The 15,635-nt window shown below is 43.4% G+C and overlaps 1 protein-coding gene across 1 annotated transcript; it reads left to right on the top strand.

Annotated features, from left to right (window-relative positions):
* The first annotated feature begins 183 nt into the window (after positions 1 to 183).
* Positions 184 to 15,635, top strand: SPTY2D1 (SPT2 chromatin protein domain containing 1). Its single transcript, XM_042814655.1, has 6 exons — positions 184 to 293; positions 5,438 to 5,552; positions 6,939 to 8,501; positions 9,085 to 9,244; positions 9,830 to 9,907; positions 12,049 to 15,635. The coding sequence occupies exons 1-6, from the start codon at positions 234 to 236 to the stop codon at positions 12,143 to 12,145; spliced, it is 2,073 nt and encodes a 690-aa protein (XP_042670589.1). The 5' UTR covers positions 184 to 233; the 3' UTR covers positions 12,146 to 15,635.

The raw sequence follows: 15,635 nt of genomic DNA, 5'->3' as shown, positions 1-15,635 counted from the left end.
TCCTCGGGGCTCCTCGGGGCTCCTCGGGGCTCCTCGGGGCTCCTCGGCCCCGCCCCTCACAGCGGGTCCCGCCCAGCGGAAGTGACGCACAGCTGTGACGCCGGCGCGAGGCGAGGCGATATAAGGGGGAGGCGGCGGCGGCCGGAAGCTGAGCGGAGCCGAGCGGCGCGGCGGGGCCTCGGCCGGGCTGGGGGGAGCGGGGCGGGCGCCTCAGCCCCGCGGCGGAACCGGCCATGGATTTCCACAACATCCTCGTGATGGCCTCGGAGCAGCAGGGGCTGAACGCCGTGCCGGTGAGCCGCGGGGTCGCGAGGGGCGAAGAGGCGTTCGGAACGCTGGGGCGGCGTTCCGGTGCTCGGCCGGGCCGGGGCCGGAGGAAGCGCCGTTCTCCTTCCCGTGGCTCCGCCGGGCCTCACCCCGGTCCTGAGCGGGACGCGGGGAGCCGCTGCCTGCCGGCCGTCCGGTACCGCCGGGCCTGGGACGCCGCGATCCCGAGTGCGGAGCCGTCGTCGCCGGCGATGCTGGCGTTTAAAAGTCGGAGGAGCGCTTTTGTTCGCTCTGGAGCCGCGGGGCTGCCACGTCTCGCTCCGGGTGAGCCCGATGGGGCGTGTGCTGACGGGCGGCCCTCGCCGCCTGCGCGCTCATTTGCATAAAGAATGTTTTCGGTAGGCGCTGCTTCTCGTGTTCAGCGTAACCGAGCGTCGCAGCCGTGCTCTGCCACGGGCAGCTCGCGCCGGCCTTTTGGTGAAGGCGGAGGAGTTGTGCAGCGCTGAGCACCCCGCCTGGCACTGACAGGCAGAGGCACCGAGCGCTGCCCTGTGGTCCGTGGCCCTGGCTAAGCGTGGTGGATGTGCAGCAGCACTGTGAGCAGCTATAGGGGAGAGGTGCGTAACTCGTGAGGTCCCATTGGGTTCTTGAAGTACCTTAGGAAACGTTCAGTGTTTCGTCATCTAGTTGGTCTCAGACTGACTCTGAGTAGAAATGTGATTTGTAACGTACGTAGGAAAGTAGCAATTACGTAAATGTAGAATCATGGTATCACCAAGGTTCAAAATGACCGCCAGATCATCCAGTCCAACTGTCCACCTATCACCAGTATTTCCCACTAAACTATTTCCCTCAGTACAGCATCTAAACGTTTCTTGAACACCTCCAGAATGGTGATTCAATTGACTGACCTGAATTTTGGAGGAGAAATTTTCATAATATCCAACCTGAATCTCTCCTGGCACAGCTTGAGGCCATTCCCTTCTGTCCTATTGCTAGTTACATAGGAGGAGAGGTCAACCCCCACCTTGCCACAGCCGCCTTTCAGGTCATTGTAGAGAGCAATAAGGTCTCCCCTGCACCTTCTCCGCACTAAACAATCTCAGTTCTCTCTGCTGTTTCCTGTGAGACTTTTGCTCCAGACCCTTCACAGCTTTGTTGCCTCAGCCCAGCAATCCAGCCTGTCCAGATCCCTCTGTAGGGCCTTCCTATCCCCTGGCAGATTGACACTTCCTCCTAACATGGTGTCATTGGTATGTTTTTGAAGATGTTTTGTGTCTTGTAAGCCAGGGTATCTCACTGTTGACTTGAGGTTGCGGTGGTAAAGTTTCCTTTGACCTCATTAGTTTTCCTGTGTGCTGCACCACTGTTTTCTGTCACACGTATATTTCATCTACTCGACATCCCGGTTTCTATCTGCCACATCCTCAATCCAGATATGGTACTTTTGGGAGGCAGTCCTACCTGTTGTGCAGTGCAAGAGAGCTTTGGTGCTGTTTTTAGTGAAGGCAGGGTTATGGTTTACCTGATAACTCAGCAGTGAGTGCAGTTCAATCCCCAGCTGAAGCAGTTTTAATTTCCTGCCTTCTTTGCATGCTGCCAGTGCAGCCTTTAACTCTAAAGACAATCTCTGAGCAGAAATGGAGCTGTGCTTGGCACCATCTGAAGTTGCCTGCCTAAAAGGCCAATCAGTTGACATCCAAGTCACTGCACTCGACTGAAACTGGTGCACAACATCTGTCCCTATGAAAAGACTAAAAAATTAGTCTTAAATATTTCTGATTAAAAACACTGCACAGTCTAATTACGAAATATACTGGTGTGTAACATTAACAGGTTTCCAGAAATGCTGATTCCTGCTTTAATTAGCACGCCCCCAGAATTTCCCTTGCAGAAGTTTAAAAGCATCTTTACGGTGCACTCAGATATCCCACATTTACTGTAATGGAAAGTAGAGTAATGTGCACAGGTTGTACTTGTATAGAAGCTGCAGAAAAGCTCAGCCTCAGAAATAATATAGCTCTGTATCATGAAACAGGGTCAGGATTGCATCATGTCTCTGTAAAAATAGATCTGCTTGTTCATCTCCCAGTGGAACTGCTAAAATACACCTTCCAGTGCCCAGTTATTTGCATCAGGTTTTGTTTCTAAATACAGTAGTGTGTTTGTGAACTAGAGTAGTAACTAGCCACATGTTGTGCATAATCTTTGTGCTCAGTTTTCCCTTGTAACGTTGCAAGGATAAGTTTTGTATGTATCTCCTTACACATGTTTCTGTTCAGTGGTTCACTGATTTTCAATGCAGGTTTGCTTTGATCAGACGTGGTAACAGTAACAGCATTTACTGCTGACCTCCTTAAGATTTAAATCCTGCCTGTATGCCTCTTTTCAGTGATGTTGGTACTCTATTAATGCTGCAAGAGTGTTTTGGGATGTAATGGATGTCGGGAAGCACTTTGAGCTCTTTGTATGGAAGGTATTCTTGACTGTATAAAACAATATTGCAGTTACTTTAAAATGGGGAAAAAAAAAAAAAAGGGTGTAGGTAAGAGCCAAGTCAGCCCGTCATCCTTCTGTTTTATCTGGTTTCTGTCATCACTGGTAGTTTTTAGGAACAATCTCACCTCGGTCCCTGCTCCCCTTAGCAGGGGGCGTATCTGGAGCGGACAGAATTTGGAACCCAGAGCAGATGTGACCACGGAGGTGACTAGAAGTGAAACAGCTTGTCATCATCGTCCACGTCAGCACTTGCTGAAGCCTCACTTTAACTTATGCATCACAAAATAACCTCCAGCACAATGGATGAGTGCCTGCAGTTGTTGGAAATTTGGTTTGCGTTTCATTTCCTAGAATAAGCTGCTCAACTGCTTAAAGTGGCTGCATTTTTCAGGAAGTAAAACTGTAGTAAAATCCAGGATTTCTTCAGAGGGCTGATACACATTGCAAAGCCTTCCTGTGAAACTTGCAAACTCCTGAATACTTGCCTGTAGGCAAGAGAAGCCCTTCCAGAGGAGTATGAGGAGTGGCTGTGAAGCGTGGAGCACTGCCATAGAGCAGAGCTCCTGTCTGACCTGCAGGTGAAGGTGATGGCCGCCTGCTGAGCAGAACTGGCTGCAGGGCAGCACCCACAGGGACGTGTGTGGGCTTTGATGTGCTCGAGCTGCTAGCTGTGTTAACTGATGCCGTGTTGCACCTTGAAGGATGTCTAAGGGGGGGGAGCAGGAGCTTCCCACATCAGAAGGCTGCGTGTCTTGGTGTGTGATAAGGAAAGGCAATAAGTGGGGTAAGATACAGAGGACAAAGCATAAATTATGTGACAGCCTATGAAAGTTGCCTGTACGTGATAGGACAAGTGGGAATTGTCTTCAGCTTGGGTGTGTGAGTCCACAGCAAAACTGTTGCTTACGCAGGTGCTGTGTTTCAAGATCAGGTTGTGCAGAGCCAACCACTCGTGTCGTGCCAGGCAATTGCTGGGGAGGTGGTTATGGCACAGTTCACACAGGTTGGTTCCTCTGGAAAATACCCTTGGCTAACAGGAAGCACTTGAGGGTGCGTGGCTGAAGAAGGGCACCTCCACAGCCTTTCCTTTTTCCTTTGGCTCAAGCAGTGCCCGTGCTGCCTCAGCACTATCCGTGAGCTGCTGGACCTGCTGCCTGCCAGGGTGAGTGCTGCTCACAGCTTGGGTAGCTCAGTGCTCTGGAGTAGCGTGACCTGCTCTCTAAAGGCAGAATGTTTGTTTCCCTGTTATTTAACCACCCTAGAGATAGCTGAGCCCGAGCAGTGCAGCTGCTGCTGCCTGGATGATAAGGCAGTGACATGTCCTGACTTAGTTGCCACTTCTACCTGGAGTCTGATGCACGTTGGTTTGCATTGAAAGTTAACTCTTTTCTCAGTAGTTGCGGAGTATGTGTGTGTTCCAATGCTTTTAAAAAGAATAAAACAGTTTATTTAATCCTTTTCTAACCAGAGTGCTCATTTCTATCAACAGCTGTTGTGGTACACAGTGCAGAACCTCATTTGCTTCCATCTTCATTGATGAAACACTTAGCTCTGCTTTCAGCTGAGCATCAATAGCAGAAAATGCTACTGCTAGGAAGAACAGAAATCTTGAATTTTGCACCATTTCTCACCTTAATGGAAATGAGAAAACAGTGTGCCTGTCAGGCTGCTTTACAAACCCACTTCTGGATAGGACTGTCAGTTGGAGTGCAGCAAAACAAAGCCCAAAAACTGCTTCCCCATCATTTTAATTCTTTATAAGGCTTCCTAATGGGAGAGATGAATCTACGCGTGTCCCCTGCTGCCTGGCAGTTTTCATTTAGAAGTGCTCCTTCTGCCTAAAACCATTTTAGGAAATCCTCTGTTTTGACTTTCTTTTTAAAAACTGTGTAGAAATTGGATAATTCAATCAAGCCTGAGGATTGCTTTGCCTGTCTGTTCCAATTTCCTTGTGTATATCAGGACTGCATTGCAGAAAATGAGGCTCCTGAGGGCCATAAGGGTAACCAAACCAGCTCTCAGGTAGCAGCGAAGTGCTGGTAGTGCTTAGATAGATTTCAATAGCTGGGCTTGATTGTAAAAGCTCTTTAATATGCTGAGGAAACCTGTCAGGTTTTACAGCTGTGATGTAGATGGATGTTGCATCCTGTAATTTAGTGTCGGTCATTCGCAAGTTAGTAGAGTGCCTATGAAGAGCTGGTGTGTAGCCACCCTGCCTGCCAGCGGTGTTGGCTGTATTTTAGGATCATCTCTGAACCTTGGCTTTTAGTGTATGTGTATGTAAGGTAATGTATCGCTTTGTATATCAGTAACATCAAGTAATTTGAGTAATGTGCTGCTGTTTGAATGGATCAGGTTAGAACTGTTGAAATCAATAGGAAATCAGGCTACCAACTTGTCGGCTTATTGCCTCTGAAATATTTGGATGTAGATGTCTTTACTGGATAATTTTTTAGATAACTTTCATAAGGCTGTATGAGACTTCATAAGGCTGACCTGAAATAATTTTATTCCATTGCTGACACAGCTATTGCATTATCATTCTGTACCATTTGTGCTTAAAATGAACTTTATGCTTATTTATGCTTAAATATGACTGATATGAAATCCCTCAGTTTCAAGAAAAGAGATACTTATTAATTTCTCTGACATACTCATTTGTTCTTTGCAGAAAAGATACAGTTTGGCTGTTGGCCCTCCCAAAAAGGTTCCAAAGGTCAAGGGTGTTGAGTCTGCAGCAGTACAAGCATTTCTCCGAAGGAAAGAAGAAGAAAAAAGGAAAAAAGGTAATTTTTAAAGCAGCCTAAACTACATTCTGTGGAAGGCATTCACTAACTCTTTGATACTTTGATCCCATTAAGAGCTCTGGCAAATGGACTTTTACATCCGCTTTTGGAATTCGTGCATATAACTGCTGATGCTGAGGGAACACCAGTGGAAAAGTCACTGCGAGGGATGTTTACATGCTTTCCTAAGGATTTAAATGTTAATCAGCTCACTAGCATTTACTCTTGGACATCAGGAAGTAATTAAGTTGGAAAGATTGCAAGAAACCATCCTGAATTTCTGTTCATTTTGAAAATCCGTGTTTGTCTAAACATGATAACAGTTTGTGGTGGTGATGTCTTAATCTTCTCTTTCAGTAATGCTTGGGTTTTAAATTGCAAAGGCTTTAAGACACATTTTTTCCCCGCTATGTTACAACACAGTGAGATGGACTGGGTAGTCCAGAGTATTCCTCTCCTGGGCCAGCCATGAGCCAGCTCCTTATCCCTGCTGCCAAGTGCAGCCAAAGGCAAGATCGAGTGTGAATAGGAAATACTCATGCTTTTACTCATCCTGTGGTCAGTCACGGCCACTGACAAATAGAACAGCATAGGCTGGGGATGGTACCTTTACAGGAACCCATTTAAAGCACAGCATGAGTTGCCCCGTCCGATTTCTAGGAACTGATGTTCAGAGATGCCCCTTTCTCCTGAGCCTTTATGGTATTTGGCCCCTATTCCCTGTCTCTCCAGTATCCGGTGCTCAGACCTCTCGTCTTTTCACCATCGAGTTCAGCCTGAATTACATCAACAGATCATACACAAGACACATAAGATGGAGAGCCTACTCATGCAGGAAATAGGTAAAAACAATTTAGGAAGAATATAGGGCAGGCTGTGGAGATGGTGCACAGGGCACTGTCACACAGAAGCAGTGACCTGCAGCTTGCTCATCGGTAACTGCCTGCTTCCCCACCTCAGTCTACTTTCCAGGGCATATTCCCTCACCCTAAAACTCCTCCATCCATCCCTCCCTTTCCTCACCTTTACTTAAACATCTGGTAGTAAATTTTGTACAGTCTCAAAATTTTTTTAGTCAGTGTCAAAACTCTTTCTCCTTACCACGGAGTTCTCGTTAGTTTGTGTAGCATTCTGGAGAGTTGCTTCTGTTGAGTCAGCTTAGCAGGTTTAGTAGGAGCTGTATTTGGCTTAATAGTTCACTTTTGTAAAAACAGCTGACTCAGATGGATCACATTGCCCTGTTGGCAGACTTCTGATGGTGTTCTGGTCTATTCTGAATAGCTGTTAGCCAGATACCCTATTGTCTCAGATGGTTTATCGGTTTAGAAGACCCTGAAATAAAAAGTAGTGCTTTTGTTTAACTTTCTTCTGATTTTTCTTTTACAGAACTGGAAGAAAAAAGAAAGAAAGAACGACTCCTGGCTAAGCGAATTGAACTGAAACATGACAGGAAGGCAAGAGCTATGGCTTCACGAACAAAGGATAACTTTTATGGCTATAACGGTATTCCCGTTGAAGAGAAGTCTAAAAAGAGGAGGAGGACTTGTGAGAATGTTTCTCAGGCCCCCGAGGCTGAGTATGCAACAGAAAATGAAGCAGAGCAACTCGAATTTACTCAAACTGAATCGGAGTATGAGCAAGAAGAATATGATGAGAAACCGTCCAAAGCTGCGGTCAAACCAAAGGCACCACCCAAAAGTGCACCAGCACCCCTCAACTTTGCAGATCTTTTAAGGCTTGCTGAAAAAAAACAATATGAACCAGTAGAAATAAAAGTAGTGAAAAAGATAGAAGAGAGACCCAGAACTGCGGAAGAATTGAGAGAGAGGGAGTATTTGGAACGCAAAAATAAGAGAGTGGAAATGCAGAAAAAGAAAACCGAGAAGGAGGTTAAGAATACAGGGATATCCAGTTCTTCAAAAAAAGCAACTTCCCTGAAGGAATGTGCAGATGCAAAACTTAGCAAAAGTGCAGCAGATAAACATGCCTCTCCAAAAAGCAGCCTCTCTTCTCTGAGTGGTACTGATAAGAAATCCAAAGCACCAGCATTGACGGAAAAGCACTCGCGGTCGTTATCTTCTTCTAAATTGAGTCAAATGGAAAAAGTAAAAACCTCACAAAATAGTTCCTTGAAAACCCCTACTGCTGGCAGTCATAGTAAATTACCTGTCAACGGTATGGGAAAGTCTGGCTCAAGCTTTCCTGTGCCATCCTCAAAGCCAATGGCCAATGGGGCTCAAAGGTTACCGTCTGCTAAAGAATCCAGCCTGAAAAAGCCTGTCCATACAAAACCAGGAAATGCTGCAGCCCTCCAGCACGAAATGAACTCCAGCGCAAAACGATCCAGCAGCAGTTTAGGAAAGGGAGGACCTGGGCATCCAGGTGGAGGATCAAGTGCAGGACCAGGGCGATCAAGCAGCAATTCTGGCATGGGACCAGGAAGGCCAGGGAGCGTCTCAAGCCCAGGGCCCGGGCGACAGGGCAGCAGCTCGGCCGCAGGACCTGGAAGGCCAAGCAGCAGCTCGAGCGTGGGACCTGGGCGACCGGGCAGCGGCTCAGGCGTGGGACCTGGAAGGCCAGGTGGCAGCTCAAGCACTGGACTTGGGCGTCCAGGTGGCAGCTCAGGCTCCGGCCCGGGAAGGCCGGGCAACAGCACAAATACAGCACCTGGGAGACTGGGCAGCGGCATGGGAACGGGACCAGGGAGGCCGGGAGTCAGCCCGAGTGCAGGACCTGGGCGGCCGGGCAGCAGCTCAGGAACGGGGCCAGGAAGGCCAGGAGTCAGCCCGAGTGCAGGACCTGGGCGACCTGGCTTTACAGCTGTAAAGCCCAGGTGTACTGTCGTATCAGAAACTATTTCTTCCAAAAACCTAGTGACGAGGCCCAGCAATGGACAGATGAATGGAATGAGACCTCTTCAAGGGCATAGGCCTCCGTTTCGCTCACAAGGTACAAAGTTCTGTAGCAAATAATTTTTTAATTAGTTGTTTGTCCCATATTTCTGATATATCTGAGTTGAGGTCAGTGATGATCTTTATCCGAGAAAACTCAGACAAAATACCATGTTTATCTTTTAAAGAATGCATTAAGCAATGGAATGTTGTGGGTTTTTTTTCCCTTTGCAACTCTTCATTTGTTTTGACCCCAGCTCACATTCTTTGAGGTAAGGGCCTGGGGCTTAATTCACAGCAAACCTGCGATTGATACCTACATGTTTTCACTGATTCACCTTATCAGCAAGTGATAAAAGTTATATAGTTCTAAAAATGGATTCCTGAACAGGAGAAAGCAGCATGAACTCTAGCAAATAAGTACCTAGAAAACTTTGAACAAGAATGTGGAGTTATGTCTGGTGCTTTTCCTTGGGGTGCAGTTGATGTTAGTGGAGGAAGTGTTTCCTTTTACTGACTTTAAGAATTTCTAATTAGCTCAAGGCGGCAGTTTTCTGCCTCAAAGCCCAAAGCATAGCAACAAAAAGTTCTGATAAATGTGTGTTATTCATTGATGTTTTCTTCACATCCCTTTCATTTAGGTATTGGGAGACCACCTGTTGGTTACAAAAGACAAATAGATGATGATGATGAAGATGATGAATATGACTCTGAAATGGATGATTTTATTGAAGATGAAGGGGAACCCCAAGAAGAAATATCAAAACATATTCGGGAAATCTTTGGCTATGACCGGAAAAGGTAGGAAAAAATGTAAATTTTGATATACTGTAAAGTGAGCAATGGAACAACAGAGATAAGGTCATTGGGCTAATTTATTAGAAATAAGCAAACTACTGGCTTAAAAATGTTTGGGTTTTTTTTGTTGCCATGCTCTTCTGGAAGGCAAGAGAAAGTTTGATGCAAATGGGACATAATGGAAAACAATATAGATTCTGTAACTTGTCACTTATGCAACCCATAGCAACTCTTTTCTATCAGCATGTGTTAAAATGAATTCTGGAACGCTACTGCTATAAGAAAACATCAGGTGTTGCAGCCTGAATATGAATGGCTAAATGCAATGGTGTTAGCAGTTCTGTGAGAATTGAAGTTGGCATCTGTGTACCTAGGAACCATTGCAAAATTAATACTTTGGCTTATTTATTTATTTTCCTTTTGTCTGATAACAAGATATAAAAAAGCAAACATTTTAAACACTTGTAGTCATTCTTTCAAAATATTACAATCTAAGCTAAGTTTTCTTTCTACCAGGATGTGAATTCCTCCCTCAGCTGTATATGATCGTGTTTTTTTAGTGTCTAAATGCTACTATTTAATTTCCAGATATAAAGATGAAAGCGATTATGCCTTACGCTACATGGAGAGCAGCTGGAGAGAGCAACAGAAAGAAGAAGCCAGGAGGTATGCGTGGACTTGGGTTAAAATAGGAAGTGGGAGGTTTATTTATTGCCCAAGTCATGGGGATATCTGCTGCTACTTATAGCAAAGCAGCTAAGTCTTCCCATCTTTGATAAGAAAGCTTAGGTAGAAGCTCAGCCAACTAGTTTGCCAGTGGGATAGTGAGTACAGTAAATAAATCCTGTATGTTCATTCCAGTGCATCACAGTCTTTACCAGTGAGAATTACACCAACTGATGCCCAAAACTTTTGTAAAAGTATTTGAATTACAGTTGAAATGCTAAGCCCTTTGGTTTGTCCCAAACATTGATACTGTTAGCTCCTGAGGGCTGGGAGGAAACTTAACAATCTCTTCATGTGTGTTTTGTGTGTATGGATATAAAAAGAATACTCTGACACACATTTATAACCAGAGATTTCAGAAACGAAGGCTTGATGTTCATATTGGTTTTGAGCACTAGTTTCAGCCTCCAGAGCTGCACATTCCTTACATGGCTGTTAGAAAGCCTGGCATTCACGAGGTGATTTACTTTCTGCTTTTTCCATGCCTGATGGGAAGATGTCTGCAATACACTTTGTAAAGCCTTGTAGGAGTTACAAAAGGTTTTTACCTATTTATTAATAAGCAATAGGAAAACTGGAAATGTAAAGTCAGATTTTTACTTCTGAGATTTATTTTTTTTTTACATTGCTATCCAGAGAGTGCCTTGAGTACTGAGAGCCTTCTGGAAGTTAGAGTCAGTGTTCTTATTTCTCCCTTAGGGACAGCTTATTCCTTCTCTTAGGGACAGCTGCTGCTCATGCTGTAGTCTCTTAATCAGAGAAGTAAATGGAGTTTTACAGTGATATTACTGTCCACTGAATTCTGTGTTGAAGACCTACAGTAGGATTTTGCAAAGTTTAACACCTGACTAAGCTTCTAATGCATGCTATTATAAAAAAGGGCAGATAGGAAACGTCAGTAAAACAATCTGTCTTCAGCTAGCTTTTCACTGAGAATTTGGTTAAAAGCATCGTGACCCTTGACATGAGGAGCTTTCTCTAACCAAAAGAGCCTGTTAAAATTACTAAGTTCTAAACTGAAATGGAAAATGATGCTTCTGGCCACACTTCAGTCATGTAGATCTTTGAAGTGTTTGGTTTTTTACTGTCTGAACTTGGATGACTGCAGTCTCCTGAATTCACGATGATTTCTCTCTGCTTGTTATAGGATTAAGCAGAGCCTGTACTGCAGCAGTTACCCTAGAACAGCTGAATGATAGGTGGTCATGTTATCGACCTTGTAGTAATGAGGTGCAAACTGCCTTAAGCTGCTTCTTAATGAACTGTGGAAGTACAAATGCACTTAGCAGGCCTGCACACAAGGCAGGCAGTAGCTGATGACAAAATAGGAGCTTTGTCACACCTATTCCTAGCATCAAACTAGCAAGGCCATCCAGCCTTTCTTAAGTGAAGAGGAGGTCAGTGATTGTAGGTGCTGTTTTCAGTACGGCTTTCAGCAGGCTGCCCAGAAGCTGAAGAGGCTACACGAGGACACAGCTAGAACATGCAGTGCTCAGCAGCATCTCTTCTCTGTGCCTGTTCATCAGAGGCAGGGCAACTAGGTGGGTTCTGAGGGTGAGGCAGCATTGTTCATGTAGCTACGTGAATAATGCCTGTCGTCAGGAAGCTGCCACAAAGCCTCTTGCTTCTGTTTGATGGATCCATTCTCACTCTTGCCTAAAGAAAGGTGTAGGTGGTTCTCAGAAAAGCTGAACTGAGTCTGTCTGCTGTGACTTGTATTTAAGTTATGTTGGCAGGAATTGATGCATGTTCCAACATCTTCTTTTCAAAAAAAAGAATGATCTTAGCAAAACCTTTTTTAAATAACGATAATTTTCTTTAAAGAAAACTTTAAATCGTTTCTCCCTCAAAAGATTTGATTCTGCTCTGATGGTGAGAGCATCTTGATTTCCTTAGGTATGCTCTTTGTTTCCTTTAAGCTGTATGCTTACTGTAATTGAAGAAAACCTATGACTGTTGAACTGATCTAAAACACCTTCGCTCAAATCAGCTGCAATTATTTTAGGATTTCTTTTCTTGGGGGAGCAGTCAAATTTCATGTTTGAGTAGCAGTTTGTAAAGGATTTCAACTTGTTTGGCAGCTTGAGACTCGGTGTTCAGGAAGACCTTGAGGAATTGAGACGGGAAGAGGAAGAACTAAAACGCAAGAGGCAGTCTAAGAAGCTGAGGACCCGTTAACTGACTTACAGCGTCGACTTCTTTCATTTTTTGCTACCCTCTGCCTCCATACATCTCCTGTTCTTCAGTTTCCATTTGCTTGTTAGAGGGCAAAAGAATATGTAAAGGGATAAAAGAACTGAAAAATAAAGGCTTTAGTTTGACTTATATAAGATATTTATTTTTAATACTTGCCAAGGGTTGATTTTTTTATGGAGAAATTAATGCACTAATGCATATTATTAAGTAGAAGAAAAATTAAGAAATGTTTCCATTGATTAAATCAGTTCAAGATGCCAGCAGAAATATTGACTAGCTATGCACTGACGTGGAACTGTGCGGGCCCATATACAAGTACACCAATTTTGCATTCACTTGAAAGGAAGGAATAGCACTGGGGGAGTAGTGTTCTTGTTCCCTGATATTTTTTTTGAGATGTAGAGAGAAATTGCTTTATACCCTGCTCTGTCTCCTAAGTTAAGCCTCAAAGTTTCTGAAACATCATCTTCTATACAGAAGCAGCTTGGGTGTGAATTCAGCCGTTGCCACAAATGTTCAAAGCAATAAAGTGCTATATATTTTTCTGATTTGAGGACCCATATACAATAACTGAACTGGAATCGTCTTGTTTCCTAATGGAGAAGTGCGTGTCACTTGCAAAATGTACAGTTAGAGATATCACCAAAAGGTTAGGCTGGCTTTTGCTGTGTCTGGAATTTCAATGCCAATCACATTCAGTAGGATACTCATCCTGAAAATAGGAATTTCTAGTGTTTGTGTGTAATTTGTGCTTTTGAGCTGAAGCATATGCTTAGGAATTCTTTTCCTGCCCTGTCAGTCTTTGCATTTGTCTAAAAGCTTCTGTTCTTTTACAGGTTGTGTGCTGTGCACATGTTTTTTTCTTCTGTTAAGCATCAGGTGTGTTAAATGGTTTAAAATGTGGAGCAGTCACTTATCTAATCAGGTGTACTATTTGGAAAACACGTTTCCAAAGTAGTTGCAGCTAGCTCTTGGATGTCCATCACTTTGTATGACACAGTGAATACTTTTGATTAAATTCATCAAATCAGAAATCTAAAATGCATGTCAGGAGAGTTAGTTGTGTTACCCAATGCCCATGTTTGCACATTATTTCTAACTATGCATTTGAAGACTGTTTCCTTCAGTAACTGAGTTTGTTTACTTATCAGCATGGGGTTCATCAAAATCAATAGGGGTTGTAAGAAGAGTCCGAAGCTCGAAGCTGGTGTTGCATCTGCTTTGATTCACCAAGTTATCCTTCAAAGCTCACCAGTATCACTGTTCAGTGAGCAGTAAGACCCCGCTGATAACCCCTCAGCTATAGCTATTGAAGCTGTTATGTTTTAATACTTGAAGTACTTAGAAAAGTACAAAAAGGGCTTTGGATATATGTTGGGGGAAAGAAAAATGAAGAAAAAGAAAAAATTACTTAGAAAAATAGTGAAGGAACCTTTAAAGATTCCTTCAGAGGGCAATTTTTTTTAAACAGTGCTGCTTCCAGAACACAGTTCAGACAGCTTGGAAGCTGCTGGAATTTACACATCTAACTCTTAATGAAGGAAAAAACATTTGCTTTTTTGAGGCATTTTCTGTTGATGGTGTAGCATTTCACTGCCTTAGCGAAACACTGACATGAGTAAGCTGTTGGGATGGATTCTATAAACTAATTCAGTATTAGTTGCGTAGGAGCACGGATGGTAACTGTCACTGCTCCTCTGTATTTTTAACTTTGTATATTAACTAACAAAAAGGTGTTTCTCAGTGTATACACTCGAGACCATGCAAGATAGTGTAATCTCAGTGCTTGTCTGCAAGTGCGTTGTATTCACTCTGCTTAATGGGACCACCTCACATTTGCTGTTGTAGTTCCCCGAATTCCCCAAACATGGCCATGATCTCTGGGACCATGATTGACTGTGGGTTTGTTTGTTTGCTTGGTGTGGATTTTTTGGTTTGTTTAGCTGGAGAAAGGCTCCTAGGTCTGTCAGCCTGGACAACTATCACTTGCAAGCAATTTTCTGCCCGGCTGAAAACAGTCTCTTATGAAGCAAAAGATGCTCACATAATTTGAAATTGGAATTCGGTTTGGAATTAAATCTGCATTTCAGATAACCGAAGCTTAAATAAACCCTGATGATTTCATTGCTTTGCACACGGTCGGTTAAATTTCTTAATCTAAAGCACTTTGGTCTTTGAGGTGCTGACTGGAATGCGGTCTCTTCTTCCAGCCTCCCTAAGACACTTGTTTAACTTCACACAATGATCGCTCGATTTTTGTTTCGTATGAAAAATTGCTCAAGGACACATTTGTCATTTTACAATCAAGTACTTTCTCATAATTGGCACGGGACACCAGTGGCTTTCAAATTTTGTACAAGTGTTTGGGTTTTGTTGGGTTTGCATGTGCTGCATATTTGTAAATGGACTTGGGAGGGCCTCGTATTCAAAATCATGTTTGCTGTTTGCCAGATTAACATTATTAATCTTTACAAGAGTACTTTGGTACTCATCCAAAGTGCGTCTGAATTTGAGGTTAAGAAAAAACTGGAAGAATTCTTCTATTGGTTTATGAGGATCTGATGTTAAAGCTAATGACTTAATTGCGTTTAATGAAATTCTGGTTTGGATTTTAGATTCTTTCTTTTTTTAATTCACTGCTTGACGATGTGCCTTTTATACTAAATTGCATCAAAAACTGATGAATGTAGAGTATGAACAGGTCGGTCAGTTTCTGCTATCTCAGATTCTGTGTACTTAAGCCTGGTGGTGTGAGATGGTGACGTCCTTTGCGTAAAGCCCTTCCAGGTCTGGCTTTGATTGCACAATTACAGTAGCTACTTCTGTACTGATAAGGCTAAATCAAACGAAGGGCACTTTCTATTGATGACTACTTTTTGAAAATGTCTTGTACTTACGCTTGAGCTGTATTTCACTTTACAGCAGTCTTTTTGGAGGCCAGGGTTTTGCATATCACAGGAAGCCTTAGTGTGCAACTCTGTGCTGTGCTTTAAAATAAAAATCTTTCAAGAAGTTTATGAGATCTCTATGGAAATCTGGATTTATTTTTGTGTAAAGCCCAAAATATTGTCCAGGAAAACTAATTTTCTATTTTTTTTGCATTTTGTAACATAATCTAGTAGCTGATGCCTATTTCTAGATACAGCGTATTTCTGGAGACCAAAACATGTCAGAAAATAAATATATGGAGAGACTGTGTTTAAGTTGTGATGAATGTATTTCTATTTATTTTGGTGAGTGGGTGTAATGCAATATTAAAGTGGTAGTTGTAAATAAGGGTGCTTCTAGGTTTAGCCAATGATTTCCTTTGGGGATATCCATTGTGCACAATGTCTTTTTACACAATGTGACAAATCAGGTTTAAAAACTTACATAGCTTAACTGTTTTCTGGTGCTGTCAAGAAAGTGTATACTTTTGCACACCAAATGCATATAAGTTTTGCAGACAATAAATTACAGGCATTAAACATTT

This window comes from Centrocercus urophasianus, unplaced genomic scaffold, assembly GCF_019232065.1.
Source record: "Centrocercus urophasianus isolate 14NV4802_14NV808 unplaced genomic scaffold, USGS_Curo_1.0 seq_14, whole genome shotgun sequence".
In the NCBI taxonomy this organism is placed as follows: domain Eukaryota; kingdom Metazoa; phylum Chordata; class Aves; order Galliformes; family Phasianidae; genus Centrocercus; species Centrocercus urophasianus.
This window is presented reverse-complemented; position numbering and strand designations above follow the sequence as displayed.

Excerpts from the sequence above, each read along its gene's own strand:
- SPTY2D1 (XM_042814655.1), top strand. The coding sequence starts at position 234 with ATGGATTTCCACAACATCCTCGTGATGGCCTCGGAGCAGCAGGGGCTG. Across the intron at positions 5,553-6,938 it reads AGAAGAAAAAAGGAAAAAAG|AACTGGAAGAAAAAAGAAAG; the intron begins GTAATTTTTAAA and ends TTTCTTTTACAG. Across the intron at positions 9,908-12,048 it reads CAGAAAGAAGAAGCCAGGAG|CTTGAGACTCGGTGTTCAGG; the intron begins GTATGCGTGGAC and ends CTTGTTTGGCAG.